The sequence below is a fragment of the Excalfactoria chinensis genome, chromosome 17 (genome assembly GCF_039878825.1).
Source record: "Excalfactoria chinensis isolate bCotChi1 chromosome 17, bCotChi1.hap2, whole genome shotgun sequence".
Taxonomy (NCBI): Eukaryota; Metazoa; Chordata; class Aves; order Galliformes; family Phasianidae; genus Excalfactoria; species Excalfactoria chinensis.
In genome coordinates this window covers 2,766,778-2,791,219 of record NC_092841.1, presented here as the reverse complement: position 1 = coordinate 2,791,219, position 24,442 = coordinate 2,766,778, and the positions used below count along the sequence as shown (strand labels likewise).

Genomic DNA, 24,442 nt, shown 5'->3' with positions numbered 1-24,442 from the left:
GAGGGCGGACAGCACACCTGATTTCAGCATCCCTTTACTCCTTTCAATACACAGAATCCTTAGGAAGAATTCTCCAAGTGCCACAATAGCACAGTAGCTTGGCAAAGCACTGCCAGCTACCTGTGCATCTCATGGATGAGGAATTTCCTAGATATATTCACCAGAGGTCAGGATGATAGCAGTTCTAGAAAGCTGCATTTAATAAAACCATAATGTATTAATAATTTGCATTTTCAGATCCAAAATGCTCCAATGTAAACATTTTCAACAACAGGACATCTCTGTCATACAGGATTTATTTAAGTTCTGAAGATAAGAATAGCTTAATGTAGTAGAGAGGAATTTTTGTTCTGTCTTCTTAGAAGGATGATTAAGTAGTCCCCAATACAGGAAATGGACTGATAAATCTAGGGGCTACAGCAGCATTACTCTGCTACCTGATCCTGGGGGCAAGCTGAGAGACACCACTTTCTTTGCAGAACAGCTGGCTGGGGATTCATTGCAAAGGCATCTGATACTTTTGGTGCCACTGTTTATTGAGCAGACTTCAAGTCAGGGTAAGGCAGTCTATACTTATGGTCAGTACATCTGTGGATAGAATGTTCTCACATCTTTTTTCAAGGTAGCTGAAGCTACATCAGAACTATCACTGGTCCTTGGACCACACTGATGTGCTCAGTGGAAACACTGGAGATGTTCTCTTTTTTCCTTCAAGTCTTTGAATTAGAATTCTGGAAAACACTGTATTAATGCAGAAGATATTCTTCACATAGGTATTACAAACGTTTTCTGTCCCCATAACACAGAAAATATGTACCATGCAATTCGAACGTGTATTTATATAACAGAAGTTTAAAGAAAAAAAAAAAAAAGGAGGTCATTGCCTACAAAGCTCCATGGAAATCCTCTGATTCAGTAGAAGGTTGAGAGAGAAATGCATAAGATAGGCTGCTGCACAAGGAGCATTTACGTCTTACCCATTTCATTAAAGTTTAAGCTTACCATTTTAGTAAGCTTTAGAAATAAACAATACCTTCCTAAAACAGGACCGAAACTTTAGATTAGCTGGGAGCATGCAAAGAACAAGTCTGTGTTACTTAAAACATATCATGAAGACATACTGTCCAGTCTTTACTTGATTCCCATTTAACAGTTCATACTCAATGTTGTTAGGTACTAAAATACAATATAAACAAAACAGCTTAAGTGTTTTCTAAATAGACCACAAATTGTCTAGTTGAAATTAGCCTAATTAAAAAAGTCTCAGTATATGCATACAGAAGTCATACAAGCAAGAAATACGATAGCTCTTAACACCAGTTTCCACAGAACAACTGGATCTACTTGTCTCTCCAGTTCTTTGGCATTTCACTACAGAAGTAAATTAACTGATTCATATCAGAACAAAAACAACCTTCCATGTATTTTTATTATGTTCATAGTACGAACAAGGTTAACTGCTTCTCAGGCACTACTAAAACTATAATTTCATAAATTACATTGAAAGGGTTATCAGATTTCACAAGAGACCCAACACAGGTGTTCCAATGAGCAGGTACACATCCCACCACTAACCAGCAGGTTGTTTGGCAAGCATTTCTTAGCTGAAACAACCACAGTAATCCCTACTTTGAAGTAAGTGTGTCTGGGAGAAAAAGTTTGAAAGACCTTTCATTCCTAGATGGTGATAACCTGAAAATTGCCTATTTTGTTAGGAGATCTGCAGAAAATGCCTTCTTGACAGGGGTCAAGTGATCTTTCTTTACCAGAAATGCCTTGCACACAGCCTGAATATCTCATGAAGTTTTCTTTACTTATGCCAATTTTTGGCAAACACTGTTGACAGGAATACAAAGTCAGACTTCAAGTTTATAAGGGAATTTACATCAGCAGCATCAACAAAGTAATTGGCACTGAAAGTCAGTTTTATTATTTTCAGGTAAGAAGAACATAACACAAATTCTCTCCTAAGGTCTTTATAACAGAAATGGAATTAATATAAAAACCACGCAGATCATAAGCCAGCTCACTCACCGATCATTTTTGAGTGTTGAATTCACAGGAATAAAATGGCATTCTACCTAACGCTTCCTTTTGCAGCCAGTCATAGGGAAAAACATCCATTTAACTGTAGGCTAGCTTATTAAGGATAACAACCCACACATTCCTCACAGTTTCTGAAACACTTAAAATAGTTAAACCACACCTGTAGCCAATTTTTGGGGTAATGTTTCACGTTAGCTAGTGGGGCCCTACAAAAAAAACCTATTCTCCTTTTTTAGATACATACACTGGGGAAACCTGTGTACTTATTTGAAAAAGAATATCACTGCCATAATGACATTTGATTTACTAAACAACAAAAACAAACAGAAGTTGTTTAAAGGTACAGTGCAGTGCAGGGATTAAAGATTAAGGAGAAGAATACACTGGGTATTGCTTTGCCTCCACCAGCCCTGCTGCAAAATTTTCATGTCCTTTTAAAGATGTGTCCAGCATTCTGTAAAAGCACAAAAATACACAAGAAAGTACTCACACTGTTTGGGTGTTGAATGGCAGCTTCGTGCTGCAGTCTAACCCGCTGCGGCATCATCACATCATCCTGAAATAAATAGCACACTGTTACTGAAGATAAAAAGCATCACAGTACAGTATTGACACACATTAGAATATGCTGTTGAATTAACATCATTTTACTGGCTTGTCCTTAGGCCTACAAATGGAACAAATATGAAGGTCGCTGTAACCATTTCTTGGTTTCTTTCAAACACAGAAATAACACATTTGCATCTAACTTCATCAATGCCAGTCACCAACCAAGAAGTAAACCACCTATAAAATACACACACAAATAGATACAGCTAATAGCATTCTTAACTCAAAATGTTCTTCATATTCTTTCTTCAGAGGCATTCTTTGCAGTCTGGGCTGTACACAGTTTCGTGTCTCTGCCTCTAGATCTTCCAGTACAAGATATTTCATAAGCACAAAAAATAGTATTTGTCAAATTATGAAATTCTAAGCAAATGCAATTGAACCCCCAAGATACACACACAAAACACATCAGTATGACTTGGCTTTGAAACACTAGTGAGATATAAGTTTGCAGTTTATGCTTCTTTCACTTGCAGCATAAAGGTCTGCTTTATCTACACATGACAAGATGGGTTACCTTGAAAGAACTCAATAAACTTCCAATCCTTCTTTGAACAGATAGGAGAAATCTCTTCAAAATTACATATTTTCTGCACTCTGGCTTTAGTCTTTTAAAATAACCAACTGTAGCACAAATCTTCCTCCCTAAATTTAATCTCCTGAGTACGTACATTCTTTTCCATTTCGGTTTCATATTTCTTACCTCTGTGTATCAACTCCGGCTTTCTCATATGGTGGTTAAAAGTAACAGAATTAGATCCAACTATTTAATACAAATCAAGGTTAAAGATAAAACAATGTAATATTGAAACTGATTCTCGCAGCATGCAAGCAAGGAGAGATGGACTGTCAAAAGCAATTATTCTGTATGCTGCATTTAAGACAAGTTTAGTAATAAATATGGGAGATGTTAACCATTCTCAAAACCAACACATGGAAAAACCTGATTTTTCAACCTCTATGATAAAGGGAGCAGAAAGTTACATCAGTTACTTCAAAACTTCGACAATAGGGTTTTATGTTCTAATGTATCAAGAATTCATCAAGTACATGTTACACTAAAACATATATCTGATCCCATGTAAGAACAATAATCATATTTCTTTGTAAACTATGCGTAACTGAAATGTGCTTTCCATATAGTTATATTTTCACTGAACTTTGTTTACTACCTTCAGAATTATAACTCTCAGATGTCATCTCATTACATCCCTACAAGGCAGTAATGCAAAATCCATCCATAAGAAAGGAATTAAAATGCATAGAATGAGGTCATTTTTGTCTCACAATACACAACACAGGCTCTCCTGCCAAAATATTCCAATGTGTGTGATCCAGCAAATAAATTTCCACAACTCATGTATACACAAAATGAAAAGTAACTTACTTCATCATTCAAACCAAATTCAAACGTTCTATTCAACCAACAGGTCAGTGTTATGGTTTTTTGAGCAGACAACTTGACAGCAAAGGTCTGGTTCCCCCTAACAAAACATTACAGCATTCAAACTCTAGTGGCAAAACTAACAAGACTACAGAACTGGGTCTTAGGTTATCATCGAGATCATCACTTCCTGCAACATCCAGCTTAAAAGGGAAAACTAGGACCGCAAAAAAAAAAAAGAAAAATGCCCTTTTTGAAAAACAAAAACAAATACATTTTTGTTCTCTAATGCTTGAAAATGATGAGCTCTTACCCAGAATGACCTTTATCCTTAAAAGAAAAATAAAAAAGACTCTGTTTCTTTATTCATCAACAGTTTTACACATAAAGTGCAATGAAGTTTAGTTTTGCTACGCCTGAGTTCGTGGAAGGAGGGGGAAAACAATTTGTTCAGCAACTTCAGTAACAGGCAACTAAACGTGCAAATATTTTATCCAGTTATAATCACACAGTTTATCCATTATATAATCACAAATAACAATAAAACCAATGATTTTCGGGATATTTGTCATTAATGTCACATCAGACAAAAACAGCAAAAAATAACCAAATCTAACCTAACTGCAAAGGTATATTGAATTTGTTTAGAAAAATAGGCTACATCCAGAAAAAGCAAGATATATTCAGTCTGGTTCTGTCTGCTAAGTGTGTGTAGTAGGGAAGATTGAATAGATACATACTTCTTATTTAAGTCACAAAATACGTCTTTGCAAAAGGATAGGAAAATAATTGTAAGAACAATTTTTAGAAGCCTTACCTAACATCTGGATTTACTTTCAACCAGATACGTATGTAGGCGTGTGCAATGCAAACAATGCCACACAGGTAAAAGAGTAAGAAATACAGCAATATAAACAAAATGCAACATTAGGCACTGAAAATAACCCAGAATTTGTACACATTTTGATGATGACAAACATGTTTCCTGTTCTCCAATGCCCATTCTGAGTAGGGAAACAATTTGCTGAAGGATGGGAGAATGAAAAGAACTTCATTTCACATGAAAAGCCCAGATGTGTTTCTGCCAGTGGGAGGCTGTGATCTCCATCACCTTTCAGTCAGACAGGCATTCCGACTGCTCGCATTCCTATCAAACACATCCATCCCTTCTGTAGAATACTGTCTCACTCCTGTCGAGTTCTTCACCGCTTGCAGATGCTGCAGGATCAGAAAAGCTCAGTTTACAGCTATCAGCTGGGCTGTTTTCCTTCCATCCAGAGGCACGCACAATTACAATTATAAACACGCACAATTTACATTGAGCTAGTTGTTTTGTTTTACTTTATTCATATGTTTAGTTGAAGAAAAGGAAATTAAGTCAATAATCCAAGCTAAAGGATATCATTCAAAGCTGTTGTTGCTTCAAGTATGTCCTTAGTTAATCATACTGAGCAAATCCAAATGATAAACATTCACTGGCCTCTTCAACCAAGCAGGCCATCCAGACCACATGGAAATCCACACTGATAACTTGATAATTTTCCATTGAAGGTTTTTTTTTAATTCCACTGAAGAAAGTGAAATAAAACATACAACTGTACAACGCACATTTCCTTCATAAAACCAAAATCAAGGGGTGTGAAAAACACACAACTTTCCTGCTTCTGAATTAAACTGAGGGGGGAAAAAAAAAAAGCAACAAAGAAATGCAAGTTTAAGAAGCTGAATTTACAGTGCAGCCCTTTTTTTCTGGCAACTGAAAGGCCCATCTGGGAGGACATAGTTGGTGACCTTGGGCACCTGACTGAGTAGCATATTCCATCACTATAAAATTAATTAAACTCTTCCTATGAGGACTCAGATTAACATGACTAGGCTGGAAATACTGCAAGCCAAATAAAAAGACATGCTTATATTTCTTCTTAAGCAGTCAACAATCCTCTAACAGTGAATAAACCTGAAATAACGGGAAGACTGAAACATTTCTTAGGATCTAATGCAAGTACATTCTCTTTAAATAAACATGCTTTTATAGATGTATGGGGATGTTTGAGCATCAATGAACACAGAAATTCAGATCAAGGAATTTTTGGTATAACCCTCCTGCTGTGCTAAAACAAACTGAATGTTTATAGCAAAAATGGTAACCACCACAGAGAGCTGACAAACTAACATCATGATAAAATGCAACTGGTAGATAAAACAGCCACAGATAATTTGAAGAGGAGGAAAACTAACTGTGAAATGTATTAGCATAATGAGTGAATTCTATTGTCATCATGACCAAGATTTTCTGAGAGTACAATAAGCACAATTTGTTAAGTATCTTCACGTTTTCTAATTCACTGGTGGGAAAAAGGCCTCAGTAGTTTAAAAGTGAAATCTGTAACAACAGCTACAGCAAGGAAACTCCATAATAGCTATTAGTCAAACAGCTGCCACTTCATACTAGAATAGGCTGATCAAATTCTGACAGTTCTGAGCTCTGTAACCTTTTTCCCCCTACATTTCTTCCCAATTTGTTGTCCTCGCAAATCTGTGTTGAGAGACATAACACAAGCAGCTTGACTCCAGCTGGAATGGCAAGGGAGACCGTCTCCCTGGAGCCAGTACTCCCAAAGACACATAAGTGAAATGAATGCACAAGGAGAGACAATATTTTTCACCACCTATATGAGATGTATGCAGACTATTGATACAGCCCATTTCTTTCCACATCCACCTACACCAAGCCTGCAATTATTGCTGCATCTGAAAGTCAATTCTTTGGCATTACTGCAGTGCGTTCCAAACGGCTGATGTCAACATTCCTTCCTATGGAGCCTGACACTGCATTGGTAACTGAAATGAAGAAGGTAGGTAGCGTGTAGAAGCAGAGCTATTAAACAGCTGGCAACATCTGTGTTTTGGCTATGATCACAACGTTCTCTGACTACGGTCAAAATATTGAGCAATTCTCAGACTTGTAGCAGTTTCCACATGAGTTTTATTTCCTCTGACCTGTTTTCAGCAAACAATGGTCGCCACAAGGAAAAACAGTACAAAAAACACTGAAGTCAATTGTTTATTATTTCTTTGTACCAAAATTAGGCTTCTGGTAGTTCAGAATGACTTTTATTTTGAAGCCTCTAGCTCAGCAGCAGTTACAGAAATGTGAAACACAAAGGCTTGGTAATTTCTTCTGAGCTTATCCATACTGGAATACATAAAATTCTCAATCAAATTACTTTGAGCAAGTCTTAATTATCTGAAACAAACTTATAATAATCTTGCAGAAATTCAAAACTACTGCTGATTGGATTTCATAGCAGATGTAATAGATTCCTGTCCTGCACGGCCAGTCAGCAAGTAGAAAAAAAAACACAGCAGCACAAAGGTGAGTACTGTACAAACACCATAAGGCAAATAAATTGGGAATTCTGACAAGATCATAGAAATCATTTAATTAATTTCATTTTCTAGCTTACTACTAATGATATGCAAACAACAGCTACATCTATCTGGACTGAAAAGAAGGAATAAGCAAAAGTTTACCTCTGTAAATTGTTTTTGACAATTTTGAGACAAAAGATTAAAAGTTCCAGAGGACAAGAAGACAGAGCTGATTTCTCACTTGTGCATACACAGACTGCAACTAACTTCCGCCACTGTAAGTATGTACACATCCCATCCTGGGTACTTCCTACAATACTCCTTGCAATGTGGTCTCTGCCAAATCCTGGAGTGCCTGAACTTTGCAAATCAAAGTTAAGGTCTACTTTTTCCTCATATTACATATAAAATAACCTCGGCAACACACAGCACAGGAAAGTTAAATCTGTGGAACCATCCGTGCAAATTAAACTGGCGCTGGAAATTGTGCCTACCTGAAGCAAAACAAAAAGATATGGACACCGAGTTTATTCATATTATCAAACTTGCTATCACTTAAAATACTCCACGGCAAAATTTATACTACCCACAAGTTGTTACTATTTGGAGAATCAGGCAATCAAAAACAGATCAGTGGATTTCATGCTCTTATTTCCTCACAATAATTAGTTTATGAAGCAGACACTGACACTCAGCGCTGAACACAAAGCACTTCTCTTTGATGTGCTTGAACCTGGCCCATCCAAACACCCATTGATTCTTATACGTCATTCTGAGTTCCATGTGTTCAATGCATGGTCAGTTTTTGTTTTCTGACAAACCAATATGTATCAGATGTAGCACCTCAAAGCTCAACTCTTCATAAAGAGGTATACAAGCATTAAATATGCTCTGTAAAACACTACCAATGAGAAGCCAGGACAAACTCAAATAAACACTTAAAAAAAGAAAACTGAGCAGATAAACATAGTAATAGTTTAGTAGAAGAAAAAACATGGGTGAGAAAAACCAACAGCAAAACCTGTTTTCTTAACAAGACAAGAAACTTCTGCCACGTTGCCTTGAGTCAAAAGAAATAGAGCAGTGATTAGCCGTATCTTGCAGTAGTACATAGATTAATTCACAAAATTTCAACAATCAAAAAAGCCTTTCTACCTTTCTACCCAGCTGGTACAACAAACAGAGCCTGTAAGCTGAAAGAGTACCCAAATTAAAACCTGTGTGGTTATAAGGCTGCAGAATTTGCATCCCTGCTCTCATGCAAAAGATCATGCCACTTTCTAACGGGCAAAGTCAATCATAATGTTAACTCGTAGTCTATCTGAAAACCTACACTTCCAGCAACCGTTCCCTCCTAAACCACAATCAATTCAGAGGAAAGAATTAATCTTCAGGTGAAATTACATGAGATCAGTGAGCCTTAAAGGTCTTGCTCTTCTTGCCTGATCCTTGCCACACGGCACCGTTCCTCAGATCAGCTATGCATATTTGTGAAACCCTTCACTGCATATCATACTGCATAAAGTCAGATAGTTATCTGCAGGTGGGTGAACTGAATGGATTCACTGAAGGAGCCCAACAAAGGATGGGGAAAAAAATATATTCAAGATGGGAGGCGAGGCATCTCCAATTCTGCATCAAAACCCCAGCAGATTAGCTCTTAGTTTCTCATCTATGCCACTTTCTAAAGCACATGGGAAAGCAAAAATCCTAAAAACACCTAAACAGCAACTTTACACAACTCTGCTCACAACTTCTCGCGAAATCCCAAAGAATCAAACAATGACATAAGGCGTCCTATACTTTGGAAGACAACGGTAGGGCTATAAATGTATTTAAGACCCAAACACCTTTCAGGAGCTTGTATTTATGGCAAACCAACCACTACACTAAAAAGAATGAAAGAATCTTATTGACAAAACGGAATTAAATAAAATGCATTAACTTACTGAATCCAGAAAGCAGAGATAGGTTCCTGAGCTTTGCATTATTGCTTGATTTTTAGCAAATCCAACTGTTGAGAAAATAAATATAAAATTATGTGGCTTTGGACTGTTTATTTATTTATTTTTTAATTACTGCAGTTCAGAACAGGTTAAAGAAAACAACAGCAAGAAAACCAGTATTAGGGAAAATATGAATTTTATTTTATTTTTTCCATATTAAAACCAGGTAACTTTAAAATAGCTAAATATATACTCATTTCAGTATTACTCTCTGTGTGGTTATCAACCACACGTGTTAAAATCCTACCAATAAGCAGAATTAGACTTTTACTACCCCTTCCAAAATAGACAATACATCATATTTATCTTGATGAGCCCAGCTACCCAGATCTCATACCCAGCACTTCAGATGCTGAATAAGGCGGCTAGATACACAGGCATTCAAATCTGATTGTAACAAATAGAAGATAAAGTTCTGTTCCACGTTGCATACTTTGTACGTAACAAATACAAGAACTTGAGTATAGTAATACTGTTGAGGGTGTGTTGGTTTTTTTTTAATTCTATAGAGGGAAAACTAGAAAGATAAAGCTTGGAAGTCTCACCACCACTCAGAGTGGGGTAATTTTAAACATTATCACTTCTAAAATGCCCGATTTTTGCATTTGAAAAAGAGTCAGTCTTATGTAAATTGTATGATACAGCTTCAAATTTGCTCAGGAAACAAATTTAGCTGGGCTCAAAGGTTCAATTAATTTAATTCACGAGCTCCTTGGCTATTTTGCTGAGCTTACCGAGAAAAAGACTTATTACTGCATTGCTTACAGCTTGAAAGGAACATTATACCAACTGCCAACACAACCATAGCGATAAAGGCTCTTCCTTATAACTGTTTTATTCTTAAGTACTTTGATTATTTTAATCTTCACCTTGTGGAGACTCTAAATTTACTCACTTTAACTTCTCTGTAGTTTTCTTGGATTGATTATCTTACAGCGTACTTAGAAACAACCTTTTATACATCTATGAATACTTAATACTTATATACAGTTACTCTCATTCTCTTTTCTTTTGGCAGAAAAAAAGGCAGCTGGCAAAGTCAGTACCTAGCACAACAGCAGAGCTGAGCCCTGGCACCAGCACTTTTAGCAGGAAACAACTAATGCAAGTTAGCAGGCCTGAACATGCCAAGCAACAGAAACCCTAGTACTGCAAAGGATCTTACTAAAGAAAAAGTGCACGATATAACTAAATTTGCTCAACGTCAATCAATACTCGGATCTACCATTAACAGCTGTAAAACAGCCAGGATTTCCATTTCTATCCTGCATTTCAAAACACCCCATCATTTCAACTGTCCTCAGGATAAACTAATGAATTGCTCTGAATCAATTAAAAAAGTGAAGCAGACTCAAAGACAACAAGGTGACAACTGTAGCACTGTGAGAGCTTTCCGAAATACCCCAGACCTTCTTATCAAACAAAATAAAGAAATACTAAATATACATTGTGAGGAAAAGTTAGAAAGAAAAAGTTATTTATTAAGATAAAACAGAAGTCACCCTGAAGCTTTTCTTACACTAGATGGTAACTGTTAGGGGAAGGAGAAGAAAATGTGCGTATGTTAAAGATTCTTACAATGAGCTGTATGGCCCCCTGTAGAAGAAACCAGATATTAAAGTTTTCTCCACAATGAACTCTATGTTTGGCATGAGGGAAAGAATTTCTTTAATATTACTCCACTGAAGAAAATGAAATGTTTGTGCCAGGTCTCTGAGTTTTGTAAGGCCTGCTTACTTGGTGAAAAGAGCCTGTTACCATGGTTACAACCGTAAAAACTTAAGCCTCAGTGAGATATTAACATTCCTTACTCTTGGAAAGAAAAAGGTTTCCTTTTTTTTTAGGCAAGTGACCCTTTCTTTTTTCCTAGGTCCCCCCTTTTCTTTTACATGTTCGAAAAGAATCAGAAATAAATCCTAATCTTGTGTAAATAGTTGAAGATGTGAAGCCTGACTAGTACATTGTTTCTGTAGTAAAGCATCTTCTATTAAAGGAAAGACTCCTTACAGTTGTAACTAGTCCTTAACATAATAAAAGTAAATCACTGAAAGCAAACAAATACTATGGATTTCAAGTAACCTGCTCCTAAAATGTAACAACCAAGAAGAAAAGATGTCCTCATTCTAATGGTGACCTGAGGTTGACTTCCACATGAATAAGCTCGGCTGTTTTGTTTTGTTTTTTAAATAATAATAAAAAAAAAGCATTTCATACTATTATTTAAAACTGTGCTCACAGCTGTGCCCTTCCCCCACCCAACGATTTCTTAAAGACTTGTTCAGGTCTTGGCTGTGCTAACACTGGCAAATACGTGTTAAAACGAAAACTAATCTGACATCTCTTTTTAATGGCACGGGATAGTCATTGTAGTTCACAGCTCCAACTTCGTTTCAGTTCTCCAGAGTGCAAAGGTGAACTGACTTCAGAGTATTGCCAGAAATTACTGTCAACATATCACACCTGGAAAACTGACAACGAGATGACACACATTACTAATGAATTAATTTGGAACAAGACTAGAGATAGAAAATATTTTGTTAAAATTGAAAATACAAAAGGTGTTAACAAAAGCACTGCTACCAGCTTTCCTACCATCATTAACAGCCTTCTGTATTATTCTTTGACTTTTCTGCTGAAAAAAAACCACAGCCTGCTTAGCTTTCTAGCTCCCCAACTCCCCTCTGCCCTTTCATAAAACCAACTGCTGGCTTATCTTCCAACTCTAACAAAAAAAGAGTGAGATTTAAAGTTAGGAATACAAAAGTTTCACAGTTCATATCCCACCATCTGTATATTCATTCTACAGCAGAGTACTTCATAATTCAACTCGATGGTTATTTACAGGCCAATTGCAAAAGTCCACAACTGGCTTGGATTGTGAATTTAACCCTGTTTTAAACCAGCGGTTTTGCAATGGCAGCAGTAGAAACCTGCAATCTTCACATTATGTAACACAGCCGCCGTGAATAAAGAAGTCTATAACTTGTAATTAAATTGCTGCCTTGTAGTGATGGGTGTATAACCTCGAAAAGGGGAACACTGCCCAAGTGGTTAGGAATCAGGATTGAGATTCAAAAAGAAAAGAAACTTTTCCATGTAATTTTGCTCTTCGGGTCCTTTATTTCACATTTTTAGGGCCAGTTCTCCAATCCTGAAGAATATTTACTTTTTAAATGGCTATTTAAGGGATCTTGTCTGTCTTTTTTTTCTTAAAACACATCCTTTGAAGACAAATCAGATATCAGAAAGCCACAGCAAAGCTGTAAGCATTAACAACATTGTGTACGCTACAATTAAACAAAATTCTTTTGCTGAGTAGAGCATAAGTATCAAGCCAAGTTCTTCTTTCCTGGACATATAAACAAATCCTACAATGCCAAAAACAACGGGGCCAAATTCTAAATTAGAATGAGCTTTTGAACATGGAAATCTGGAAAGAAATGTGGTGGTATTTTTTTCCCCATCATGATGCAAATGGGCTACCAAGATGCTTTTCAAAGTCAAAAACAGATGTCTACCATAACCACATACCTCTCAAAAAAAGTCATTTAAAAAAGAAGACACTGCAGTGCTACATACCTCCTCGAGGCTGAGCTGAATCATTACTACCAACGATTACTGGAACACCAGCATCTTCCAACTTCATCTTCCATTTTGCAATGATTTCAGCTGAACCATCCTAGAAAAAACAACGACACTGATGCAGCTAAACTAACTTGTATGGTAAACCCACCACAATCCAAAGTAAAAACTCCTACTGCAGACAATACTGATTTACTCAGTATTTTAAACAGGGTCTGAGACATACCTTACTGGCATCGTTAAAAATTGACAGCTCCATGGTTTGTTTAAAATCCTGTTCCCAAACTGACTTTAAGCATTCGTCCAGCCAACATTCGCTGTTGTGAACAGGCACAATGACTGACTACAAAAAGAAAAGACAACAAAATGTTAGTACTATTTTTTTTAAATCTATTTACAGTACAAGAACATTCATTAAAAAAGGGGAAGTGCCAGATGTAAAACTAAGAGCATCTTAAGAACACAGAAGTAGGCTAGGGACCCTTGTTTTCATTAGACATGAAAGTAGAACATACATTTATATCAAACTTCACCTTTTTTGAGTCCTGCAAGATGGCTTTCAGTAAATCCCTAAGGAAACAGTAAGACTGCTCAACCAAAAACGCTAACAAGACATCTGTGACACCACACTGATTTGTTTCTAGTATCCCTGCATTTCATAAAACACTCTTCAATTCTGCCATCCATGAATATACTTTACTCGTCAACTTTTTGTTAAGCTTACTGCCTAACTGGTGATGCTTACACATGCAGCCTGTATCTTTGGGCTCTAGCCAAGGTTTTGAAAATGGCTCTATCTAAAGCTGTTATCAAACACACCAGAAGATGACTTATGACCCACTTCCTTCGTCTACCATTTCAACCACAGGTTTTCCTCTTACAGCCTCTGTTGTTTCAGCCACATACTCGTGAAATGTGAAAACCTACCTGAAATAACTTAAAATTGGTTAGAAATCATAGATGAGGGATTCCTCTGTCACAGCACTCATCATTATTCTCACCTTTAACCCCCAAAATGTTTCTGTATCTCAAAATACAATATCTTACATTCACAGCATGCAAGTCCTAAGCAATTAATCTCTGTAATCATACACCAGCTCTGTTTGTAAAGGGAGAGTCCAAGCTGGTACCTGTTAAGGCAGCTTATAATAGATGGGGAACTTAAGGCACAGGGCATGAGTAACTTGTAAGAAGTCTCATGGGACATTTTAAGAAGTTCCTAGAAATAGAACTCAAACCCCTTATCGTGCAGTGCACAACCAGAAATGCAAAGTTTGAAGGAAGAGAAGATTAGTTCCTATTGTGAGCACATGAAAATCTTTAAAAAGAAAACCAGAAAAGTACCTAAATGGACTTGTCAAAGGTTTCCTGTACGTACCAATACGTGCACATTGTGAAACACATGCAAATGTATCACTAGGCAGATACACCCTGTGCACATTTGGTTCTGTTGGGTCTTTGTTTCTTTGCATTCACAGAGAAGGATGTACATATGTTCAGTATTCATATATTACGTTGGACAATGATTAATTAAAAAACCACAATGTTTCACTACAAAAATAAAGAAAACCTGTAGCACTTCAAACTCTGATCTCTGACAGGATGCTGTAACAGGAAAAAGGGGGATTAAAGTAGAAGGAAAGTTACCTTAACTGTTTAAACAATGAATTTGACCTCTGTTGTAAAGAGATAAACAAAGCAATTAAAGAAATAAGTAAAACGTCTGAGATTAGTATATCAAGACTTCAAAAACAGGCATTTCTGAGGTGCTGAACCAAGATATTCCAAGCACTCAGGATTTCAATATTCCTTATGTCTAGACGGCAATTAGAATCAGTCCTTAAATGTAAACATTAATCAACCTACCTTATTCATTCAGAACCAAAAGCATTCCTCATCTTTTTCCAATGCAGTTTTGGACATCCAGAATAATCAATAATTATTTTCCTATTTAACTCAGTAAAAATTTGACCTTGCAACAAGATTGATATTGATTGGCCTGAACAGAGGAAAAATGCAACTTATAAATAAGCTTTTTTTTTTGTGGTGAGCTCCAGGTTTTACTCAGGGCAGATCAGCAGCCAGATTCAGCAGAGGATTTACCATGTTAGAAGCTTTCTGTGTAGCTTGAACTGAAAACAGCAAAAGCAGCATGTAACAGCAGCACCGAGGCAGTAACCCACCAACATGTGATGTCACCAAGATGCTCTGAGCTCAGCACAGGGCCTCAGAACATACCAGCACGTTCTTGAACACATCACTGTGACCAAGTCCTGTTTTCACATGACTACCATCACAAGAAGCCAGATGCTTGTCAAAACAGGGTGCAGAGCTGAACTGCTGCTGGCTCCTCTGCATTAAATGTGAAAAAAACTAATAACTATGCAGCAAAATGATTCAGTTAACTAGAGGATTGCTAACCCAGTACATCAAAGCGACTCCTTGGGTTCTATCACTCATTATCAGTATACTGCTTTCCTGCACATGTGTTCTTTTGTTGTTTTTAAGTCAAGGAAGAACTGAAGATACCACAGACAGAAACCTTCATTTCTCTCTAGTTCACTTCTACATGCGCAGCCTGCTTTAAAAGTTGCAGTTGGCACCAACTGAACTGAGTACCTGTAAGCTGGCCTCTACCACTGCGTGGCCAGCACACACCAATCTCCTTGGCTTATTTCAAGAGGAATAAACCTCAACTAAGAGGCTACATCTCACAAGTGCAGATTAGTAGGAAACAGTCAGCAGGCAGTAACCTCACGAGATCTTGTCGAGCTGCTCTGTCTCAAGCTGAGGTCAACACCAGCTCCATCACCACTAATGTATCACAGTGTGCGGTCTGTCGCTGCCCTGCTGAGCCAATCTCTGACAGCCAGAATCACAGAGATCTGGAACAGTTTTCCCCTAACTTCTCAAATCCTATGCTAGTTTTCATTAACTACTATCTCCCACTCATAGCCCAAACTATCATTCAAGTTCTCTTTGCAGCAGTCACTTCTATATTTGAAAACTGCAGAACTAGAAATACACATCAGGCACTTTCAAACCATTTTAAACCAACACATGGACACAAGCTGCAAATAACAAGCATCTTTTTCTGTGTCAAAATTATCCTCTCCTTTACCTGAGACTGATTTATAGCAAAATACAGAAGAGAAGCCCTTCATGGCCTATAGACTAAGCACAACTAAAACACAGAATGATGAACCAGATCTGGATTTGAGCACTGTGACACTAGAATGAAGCCTGAAGCTATTTCAGGCACTTTTAGTATAGTAGTTTTGCTCTGACTAAGCTGCAGACCGTAATTCTTGGCTCCTCTGCTAAATAAGTTTTGATCTATGGTAAAAATATGGCAATGCTAAATGATTCATGGATACTTCAGTCCCCTCCCTTCTACAAATGCATTATTCAACAAAAACATCCTTCCTTCCATTCTCAGCTATGCTACAGAAAAACAACACCTCAACTGCAAGACTGAAATGGAGAAACATGAGCTTAAAACAATAGTAAAAAGTGTCAGATACCGAGCAATGGAATTCCCTATGCCCAAGGTTTGTTCAGCCTGGAGAAGACTGGGGGGAGACCCGACAGCAGCTTTACAGCAGTACACAGAGAGAGCTCATAAGCTGGAATGAAATCAACTTTCTACAGGGGTAGACAGCAATAGGACAAGGAGGAACGGCTTTAAAGTACAAGAGGGGAGATTTAGGTCTGATGCGAGGAGGAAATCCTTTCCCCAGTGGTACCCTATCCCTGGAGGTGCCCGAGGACATGGATGGGCTGCGGGCAGCCCATGGCAGGGAGTGGAACCGGCTGGTCTTTAAGGTTCCATCCAAACCGAGCCGTTCTATGATTTGTACAAGGAAAACTAATTAAAAATAATAAGTAAATAAATAACTCGAAGTCCACGCAGTCGAACACGCTCAGCTCCCACAGGCCCCAGCCCAAATGGGAGACAATAAAACATACAAGAAACACGGCCTGCCCACGCCGCACCCCCAGCACTACTCAGCACAACTCAACACGCCCAGATCCCGCTCCGCCCTCCGGACACGTCGTACCACCTGCACGGCGCCGGGGGGGCTCCCTGCGGCCCTCTCCGCCTCCGCCATGGCCGCCTCCGCCCCTCAGGCCGCCCTTTTCACTTCAGGAACCGCCTCGGAGCGCAGCTGCCCGCCTCATGTCGGCGCACCCGGCCCGCCCCGCTCCCTCCCGGCCTTCCCGCTTGCAGCAGCGGCTCGTTCCCCCTCCCCTCGTGGCGGTTTCGGAGCGGCCGGAAGCGCCGTGTCGGGGCGGTGCTGCGGGAGGGTCCGGGTTAAAGCCTCACAGCGCCGGGATGTTTGGGCCCGGCTGTGGAGGCGCTCATCCATTAGTGTGCCCGCAGTTTCCCACACGTTCCCCTCATATTTGTTCCGCTTAGCGCATCCTCACGCTTTAGACGGCCCCGTTCAGCGCTTTCCTTGTTGTTATTTTCCTAATCTCCTTAAAACGCGTGCATTTTTTCGCTGGCAATGATATTATTATCATCAATCATTCGCTTAGCGGAGCTGTTGTCGTGCAGCCACTCACAACTAAAAAGGATCTCAGGACGAGGCCCTGCACAACAACCTATTCAGGATGATTAAAACACAAAGCAATCCTTGTTGAGCAAAACCCTGAGATTAGCCGTGTTTATCTGGAGGGCCTGTTACACAGCCAGACAATTCAAGGAGCAAACACAGCACACAGCTATCTTAAAATGTTTGCTGGCACACCAGGCTGAGAACTGAGGAGGTGAGGAAGGCAGCCAAGCGGTAATTCACCCCGGGAATCTATTTGGAATTATCTGCACAGCTTCTCTCCATCCAGCCTGGGTTTAATCTCTCAGCGAACAGCATTGCTAAGTGCCATCAGTTATTCTTCTGGCGACAGGGACTGCTAGCATGTCTACGTTGCCTGCATGCTTTGCCTTATCTAAGAAAGTTAGCATTGCTTTGCTGACACTGAACCACGCAGAAGCTCAGTCAGACCAATGCCTGATTGTATGAAGCCTACAAGGCACAGAGGGAACCCCTCGCTTCCTTCCCCCAAGGAAAGAGAACCAATCGAAACCACTTTCTAAGTTACATTCTGTAGCTGCCCACAGAGCACAGCCAAATGCATTTATTTCAAGTGTGATTTTTCATTTTGGACTCTCCTGGACAGAGTTTTAATGGCCCACGAAGACGCAAAAACCATTCAGTGGGACTTGACTCCAACCTCAGCACACAGGTTCCCCCAAAGACTGCTTTGAGCTTCCAAATCTGCTCGGTTGATTTTCATAGAGCATCACAGCCAAGTGACAAGGAAGTATTGTTAATGCAGTATTCTTGTTCACAGCACTGTGGAAGAGAACAAGGACTCCAGAAGCAAATTGTGGTAGTCCTGCTGTCCTGAGATGAGATCACCTTTGCCATTGCTGACAAAAGCTATCCTGTTCTCAAAGGTCTCACTCCAGTAACAGATTCCTCAACATCTTCCATTCCTTACCATCTTCACCCACTAGATTTCTTAATACCTACCTTAGATCTTGCTGTGATATCTAAGTCCCCTGCAGCCTCAGGGTTAACAACTTTTCCACTTAGCAAAGAGATCCTGATACCTGATAGCTCTCAGATTTAGAGCTGATTTTATTGCCTAATATTTTCTTCTATTATACATGACTTCTTGCTGACCATCCCTATTCCCTGAATAAAGACTGCAGTTCCTATGGTACATTTCCTCTGTTTAAGCCCTCTATTAGCAGAGATTCAACTGTTCTTCCCTTAAAAAAGACCCTTCCTTTCTCCTCCTTTAAAGGATTCAGCTCTTCAATCACATCTTAGACCAGAGGCAAAAACAGTGTAAAAAAAAAAAAAAAGATAATTGCTTTTGTTCTGCAAAAGTACACCTAATGCATAACCAAATACATGCAACCAATACAAAGGAGGAGGCCAGTAACCTGCCAGAGCTAAACCTAGAATACCTTAAACAAACGTAACACTATAAGACACAGCCAAACATCCTCAAAATCCACTCCTCAGCTCCTCAGAAGAACCAGCAACCCCCTCCCTCCTTAAGGGTCCTCTGATAGCCCTCTCCTGAGTGTTTTTATCCCCTGCAGCTGTGTGCCTTCTCAGCTGCTCTCACTAATGCCTCTGTTAACCCCTCCTTTGCCTGTCAGGGCTTGCACACTCCATCCCAAACCGACTGTTCTTCCTCTAACCCACCCGCAGGAAACAAGTGTGTCTGCAGCCACAGTTTACGTGTTCTGCAAATCAGCTACATTCCCCCTGTCCTCTCCTATAGGTTCCACGCAGCTGGTTCCTTCAGGCTTTCCTGGCTGGTGGTGTTTTAGCTCTGTTTATTCTCATCCCTCTTCTTTACTCTGGGCACTTCACATCTCAGCAGAGGACGCTCAGAGCTCCCGCTGTGCTGCGGCAGTGCTGAGCAGAGCAGGATTACTGCACGTCTTGCAGCCATACTCCTGTTTGCACAGCTTAGTGCAGTGTTTGCCTTTTTCACAATGGCTTGACACTGTTGACTCCTAATCAGCTTGTGATCTATTATATCCCCTAGATCTTTTTCTGCATGAGGGAAACAGTGTTTTAGCAGTTTTATTCCAGGCAGCCACATGAGAAGAAAATGACTTGAAGCAGTGTGAGTGAGATTATCTGCTTTGTGCTTCAATGCCAGAATTGTTTACTGGTTTCCAATTAGTTACACATGTACGCTGTGCTAAGGGAGTTGCACAAGAGTTACTAATGCCTTCCTTTGGCCTTCACCTCCTTTATTACTGGTGGGGACCGGTACCTAACAGTTGTTTGGGCCAATTTCCCTGTGTACTCAAGATTTCAGATGCTCTGCTGGAATTGCAGGGTTAATTGCTTGAAAGAAACCGTCTTCTAATTTGGACGTATTGAGTTTGAATTACCTCTCTGCAAAGTGCTGTTGCAGTCTGGAGAGGAGCTGCTGTGTGATACGTTGCTCTCTCTGAAACGTTCGCTGTCGTTATAGAGGATATTGTTATTGATTGTTTCTGTTTTTCAAATGAGTCAATCTGGAGAAGCCTGTGGTTGTTTTTATGAGTTGGCAAATGTCACGAATATTCTGTTAACACCAGCCCTGGACTCAGATACCTCAATGGGGAACTGGAAAGATTCCCATTCATTTCAGTACCAGTCCACACCTCCAAACATGTGCCCTTCTTGACCACCACCAGTCATCCGCTCCCCGTGCACTTCTATTTCTTGCCCTCTCATCCATTTGGAGGACCACGCTGTAACTTTGTTCTATTTGGAGCCGTTACTCAGCTGCTGTTGTGGGCACACCTTTTTGGTGGATGTGGTTGCATGGCATTGAGGCTGGAGTTGTTTTACCCCCTTGCAGACAGATGAGGGTAAGGGATGGAGCAGTTTTTTGCCTTGTGCTTCAATAACTGGGCAGCCTTATGCAAAGTTAGAGTTCTTTTTGCTGTCTTTTCTGGAAGGAGGGCTTTAATACAATGCTACACTTATAAAAAATACATTAAAAGGAACATCTTTACGTTTAACTGGTGAAACCTGCTGTTTGGCAGAGCCCGCTGGTAGGCAGCCAACTGTGGTATAACCACCTCGGTTAATACGGTTTGGTTTTGTTATTAAGTAACCAATGTGAAACCCAGTAAAGTAATAATGATATTTCCTTACTTACCGAAAAAGTTTTGTAAGTCAGTTGTTTGGGGGAAGATGTTATTTACAAGAGATAGCCAGATTTAGATAATGAAAATAGGCACCGGTTAGCTTTGAAATCCCATTTTCCTAATCTTGACGAGTTCCTGAGCACCACGAGTGATAACCCTTGAGAATCAAAGCTTCCACTTGAAGAAGAGTAAACCTTTAGAAAGTTCAGCTTAGGTTCTTGGCTTTCCAAAGCCGTACCTCTCTTTGATCTCCTTGCTGACTGAAGTGTGAAGCACTTATGGAATACAGTTGTGCCAGAGAGCTGAGGATAGTAGGTGGAACTGTATATTTCCCAAGGATTCACTGCTGCATTCATATTGTCCACACTGAGGATTCTGTTGAACTCCAATACCTTTGGGAGGTTACATTTCTTTTTATATAAGTACAGGAAGCATCTGACATTTTAAGATGGGAAAATGCTTAAAGAAATAAATCATACCCCTACAAAGGAATGTATACAGAGCGGGAACTGAGACGTGTATAATATGCAGAGATCCACAAGACAATGATTGGATGCACATCTTTGTGTGACATACAGACAGGAAGGGAAAAGAATAATGTTTTGAATGATGGATTAGCCAAAGGCCTCTGAAGAAAAGCTTATTGAATTGTGCAGCTCTAGAGAACGTGGCAACATTAACTTCATACATCTTCATCAGAAACAGATTTCAGTAGGTGTTCTAAATCTTTATACTGCCCTGTAAGATACATATCTTATTATATCACATTATATCATATCTTATAACTTCTTACATTAATCTTACTGTGCTAATCTACTCTGAAAAACTGGTCTTAAAATACAGTTTATCGTCACTAATTCCATGCTGGCTTTGTTTAACTTTCAAGCAAGGAATACTTTTCCACGTTCCTGTTAATGCCAGTTCTTCAGACTCACCCTGTGTTATGAAATTCACTGTTCTTTCACATCCACGCACCTTCAGTAAAACAGATTTTACAGCTTTACTGGAGTTAATAATTCAGCTGATAATACAAAGGCTAGTTGAGTGAGTGGCTCACGCCCTTACAGCTGTATTGGCTCTGCGTTGTAAAAGAGTAGTAAAGATGTAATTCTTGTCAGAAAATTGACCAGATGTGAGCAGAACAAAGACAGGAAACTGTTCTCTTTCACTGAAGAGCTGTTACCCCATTTCTGTGTGCTTTCTGTTCTGTATATAACTGGTCTCAAGGCCAGGGATGCCTTTGAGCTGTCTGATAAATGTGCTGCTAACCTGGGGGACACCGTGCTCTATAAGGCAGGAGGCCAACAAGCTGTGCAAGGGGTGTCCGTGATGCCTTGTTCCTATCTTTTCCAACAGTGCACTGCTGCTGGGCTGGGGGAGGGATGGAGGCCCAGCCTGGGGTGCAGTCAGCGTGAGGCTGATGGCAGTGACACTCCTCTTGGGCCACTGAGCCCAATGGGAGGAAGTGTGGGAGTGGGACACTGCCGGCTCTCGTGGCTTTTCCTGGGCTTCAGAGTGCTGGGAAGAAGCTGTGGCCCCGTGCAGCACTGGGGGCTGTGGGAGCTGCCAGCGCTGCGAGATGTGAGAAAGGAGAGAAAGGTCAGCAGCCCTTTAGGCTTCAGCAGATCTGGCTGTATAATAATAATCCTTTTAAAGGACGTTATCGACTCACAACCATTTTGTGTGAATAAACTGAAAGATGTTTCAAGTATGAGTCTTTTTTCTTTTCTTTTTTTTTAAGATAGGGTTGTGACATCTTCTGTGGCAGAGCTGCAAATGGAATTTGGCTATCAAAACTGTTTTAGGATAGGCCTGTGGGGACCACATTGTTGTGCTAGCAGGATATAAGAGATGACAGTAAATTATTTCATTGTGTGGAGGCTCCCTGGTAACATCATCCTGATGCCATTAGGGCCTGCAATAAACCACCATACACAAAGACTCTGCTTCTCCCTCTCTGTGACAAAATACTTTCTCATCTACTTCTGCTGAATACTCTTATTCTTTCCATAATCAACCCATCTACTTCTCTTCTATTTAACTTTCCCTTCCCAAGTAAGATACTTCTTTTTTTTTTTCCTCTCTTCTGCAAGACAGAGAAATTTAATTGCGCCGCCTGCGAAGCCAAGATCCTCATTTTGACTTCTAATGAAATAAACTAAAAATAACATTCTGCTAACATTGCTTCTTGTGCTGCATCCAATGCTCTGCATGTGGAGATGCAGCTTCAGGGTGTACAGGTGTTTGGACCCAGGAATGTCTAATTTTGTTTTAAAACCTATGAAGCTGTATTTGGTAATGTCTTCGTCTTGGATTCTGGCATTATTAGGCAGCCAAAAACCCATGTGTCTGCTGTGGTTATTATGCACGTAAACTTGAACTCTGACATTTCATACTGTTGCAGAACCCTGGTATGTGCATTCCTTTCTCTTCCTTCCATCCCTGCAGTTGCTCTTCATTACTGTCAATGCTTATTAGTTAGGAAATGACATTCCAATTTGTTTGGGCCAATTAACTGGTTGGAGGGAGCAGGGATCCCTGCTCACTGCGTACCACCAGCCACCATCTCCCAATTGACTAAATAAAGCTGCTCCCTGACGCACTGCTTAAAGAAGCAAATCCTCGTTTCTCAGTTGACCAACTTGCAAAAACTCTTCAGATTTTTTTGTGTCTTCCACTCTGGTCGGACAATTAAAGGGGAAAAGACATTGTGTAACCAGTTCAATGAGAACTACTGTGTGAATTATGGCTGTAATTGCTTCATGTGCGTTTTCATGCATTTAGGATGCTGCCTTCCTAAATGTGAGGGAAGAAGAATACCGACAGAGGAAACAGTCCTTGTGTTGCTTCAATATTGTGGCTTGCAGCCTGTCTGAAAGCATAACAAAGACTTGATTGTGCAAGTGCCCAGCTGATCCAACAAGCAATGAATAAGTGAGCAATGGTCAACAGTGAAGGAGTGGATATCACAGAGGGCAATTCAAAAAGGTTATAGTGCTGTGAAGTGAGGGAGGCATGAAATGAAATAGAGCTACAAATATCATGGACTGTTTGGGTTAGCTCTACTTCTTTTTTTCCTCTTGAAACTGCCCATCCTTTATGGATAAAACTGTGAAAAAAAAAGAGGTCTGTTAACTGGCAGGAGATGAAACTCCCAATGCAGAGGAAAGTGATCTCTTTCTTGTAGCCTGAAAGAGGGAAACTTAAAAATAGCAGCTGATCTGAGTGATGAATGAGATCTCCAGAGTTCTGCTTAGAGGACTTGTTGGCTAGAGATAGATCGCTGCAGGGGAAAAGAGACACAGACTGTCAGACCTGTGTGTGTTCAAGCATTTGGATGCCCATAAGGCCCAAGCTGGCTTTGTGAGGTTAAGAAAGATTTGTACCTAGCAGGAGATTTCCTGCAGCTCTTCCTGGGCTCATGAAATCAGCAGCAGCTTCCTTTTCCTTCAAAGCCTCACGCGAGTCCTTTTGCTCCTGAATAGATTTGATCGTATTTTCAGCCAGAATCCTGTCTGAGAAAGCAGCAGATATAGAAACATATTTCCTCCCTTCTGTCTTAATATACTTTGAGTGCTCCCATCTGAAATCACCAAGCTAGGAACTTCAGAACTGATAGTCAAATACTGCTTCCAAAAGCATTAAAAGAAGGAAAATGTGCTTGACTACGGCATAGTCTAAAAGTAAGAAGATTTATTCTGGCATCACGGTGTTTCTGAGTCAAGGTACCTTCTAATTCCCTACTCACTGCATGTCAGCTTTCAT

General features: G+C 39.7%; 1 protein-coding gene across 6 annotated transcripts in view; it reads right to left on the bottom strand.

Moving 5' to 3' along the window:
* B3GNTL1 (UDP-GlcNAc:betaGal beta-1,3-N-acetylglucosaminyltransferase like 1) overlaps nt 1–19,058 on the bottom strand; it is a 102,622-nt gene extending 83,564 nt beyond the window's left edge. For 3 of the 6 annotated variants that reach the window (XM_072351667.1, XM_072351668.1, XM_072351670.1), the window contains exons 1-5: nt 17,061–17,246; nt 13,226–13,342; nt 12,997–13,096; nt 9,361–9,425; nt 2,537–2,602 (exon numbers count right to left, since the gene is read on the bottom strand). In XM_072351667.1, the coding sequence (XP_072207768.1) occupies nt 2,537–2,602; nt 9,361–9,425; nt 12,997–13,096; nt 13,226–13,342; nt 17,061–17,111 (399 nt within the window). In that variant the 5' untranslated portion in view covers nt 17,112–17,246. Of the gene's footprint in view, nt 1–2,536; nt 2,603–9,360; nt 9,426–12,996; nt 13,097–13,225; nt 13,345–17,060; nt 17,247–18,539; nt 18,672–19,042 lie in introns of those variants that run through there. The other 3 variants (XM_072351671.1, XM_072351672.1, XM_072351669.1) reach the window with 3 other exon arrangements.
* Nucleotides 19,059–24,442: the final 5,384 nt, after the last annotated feature.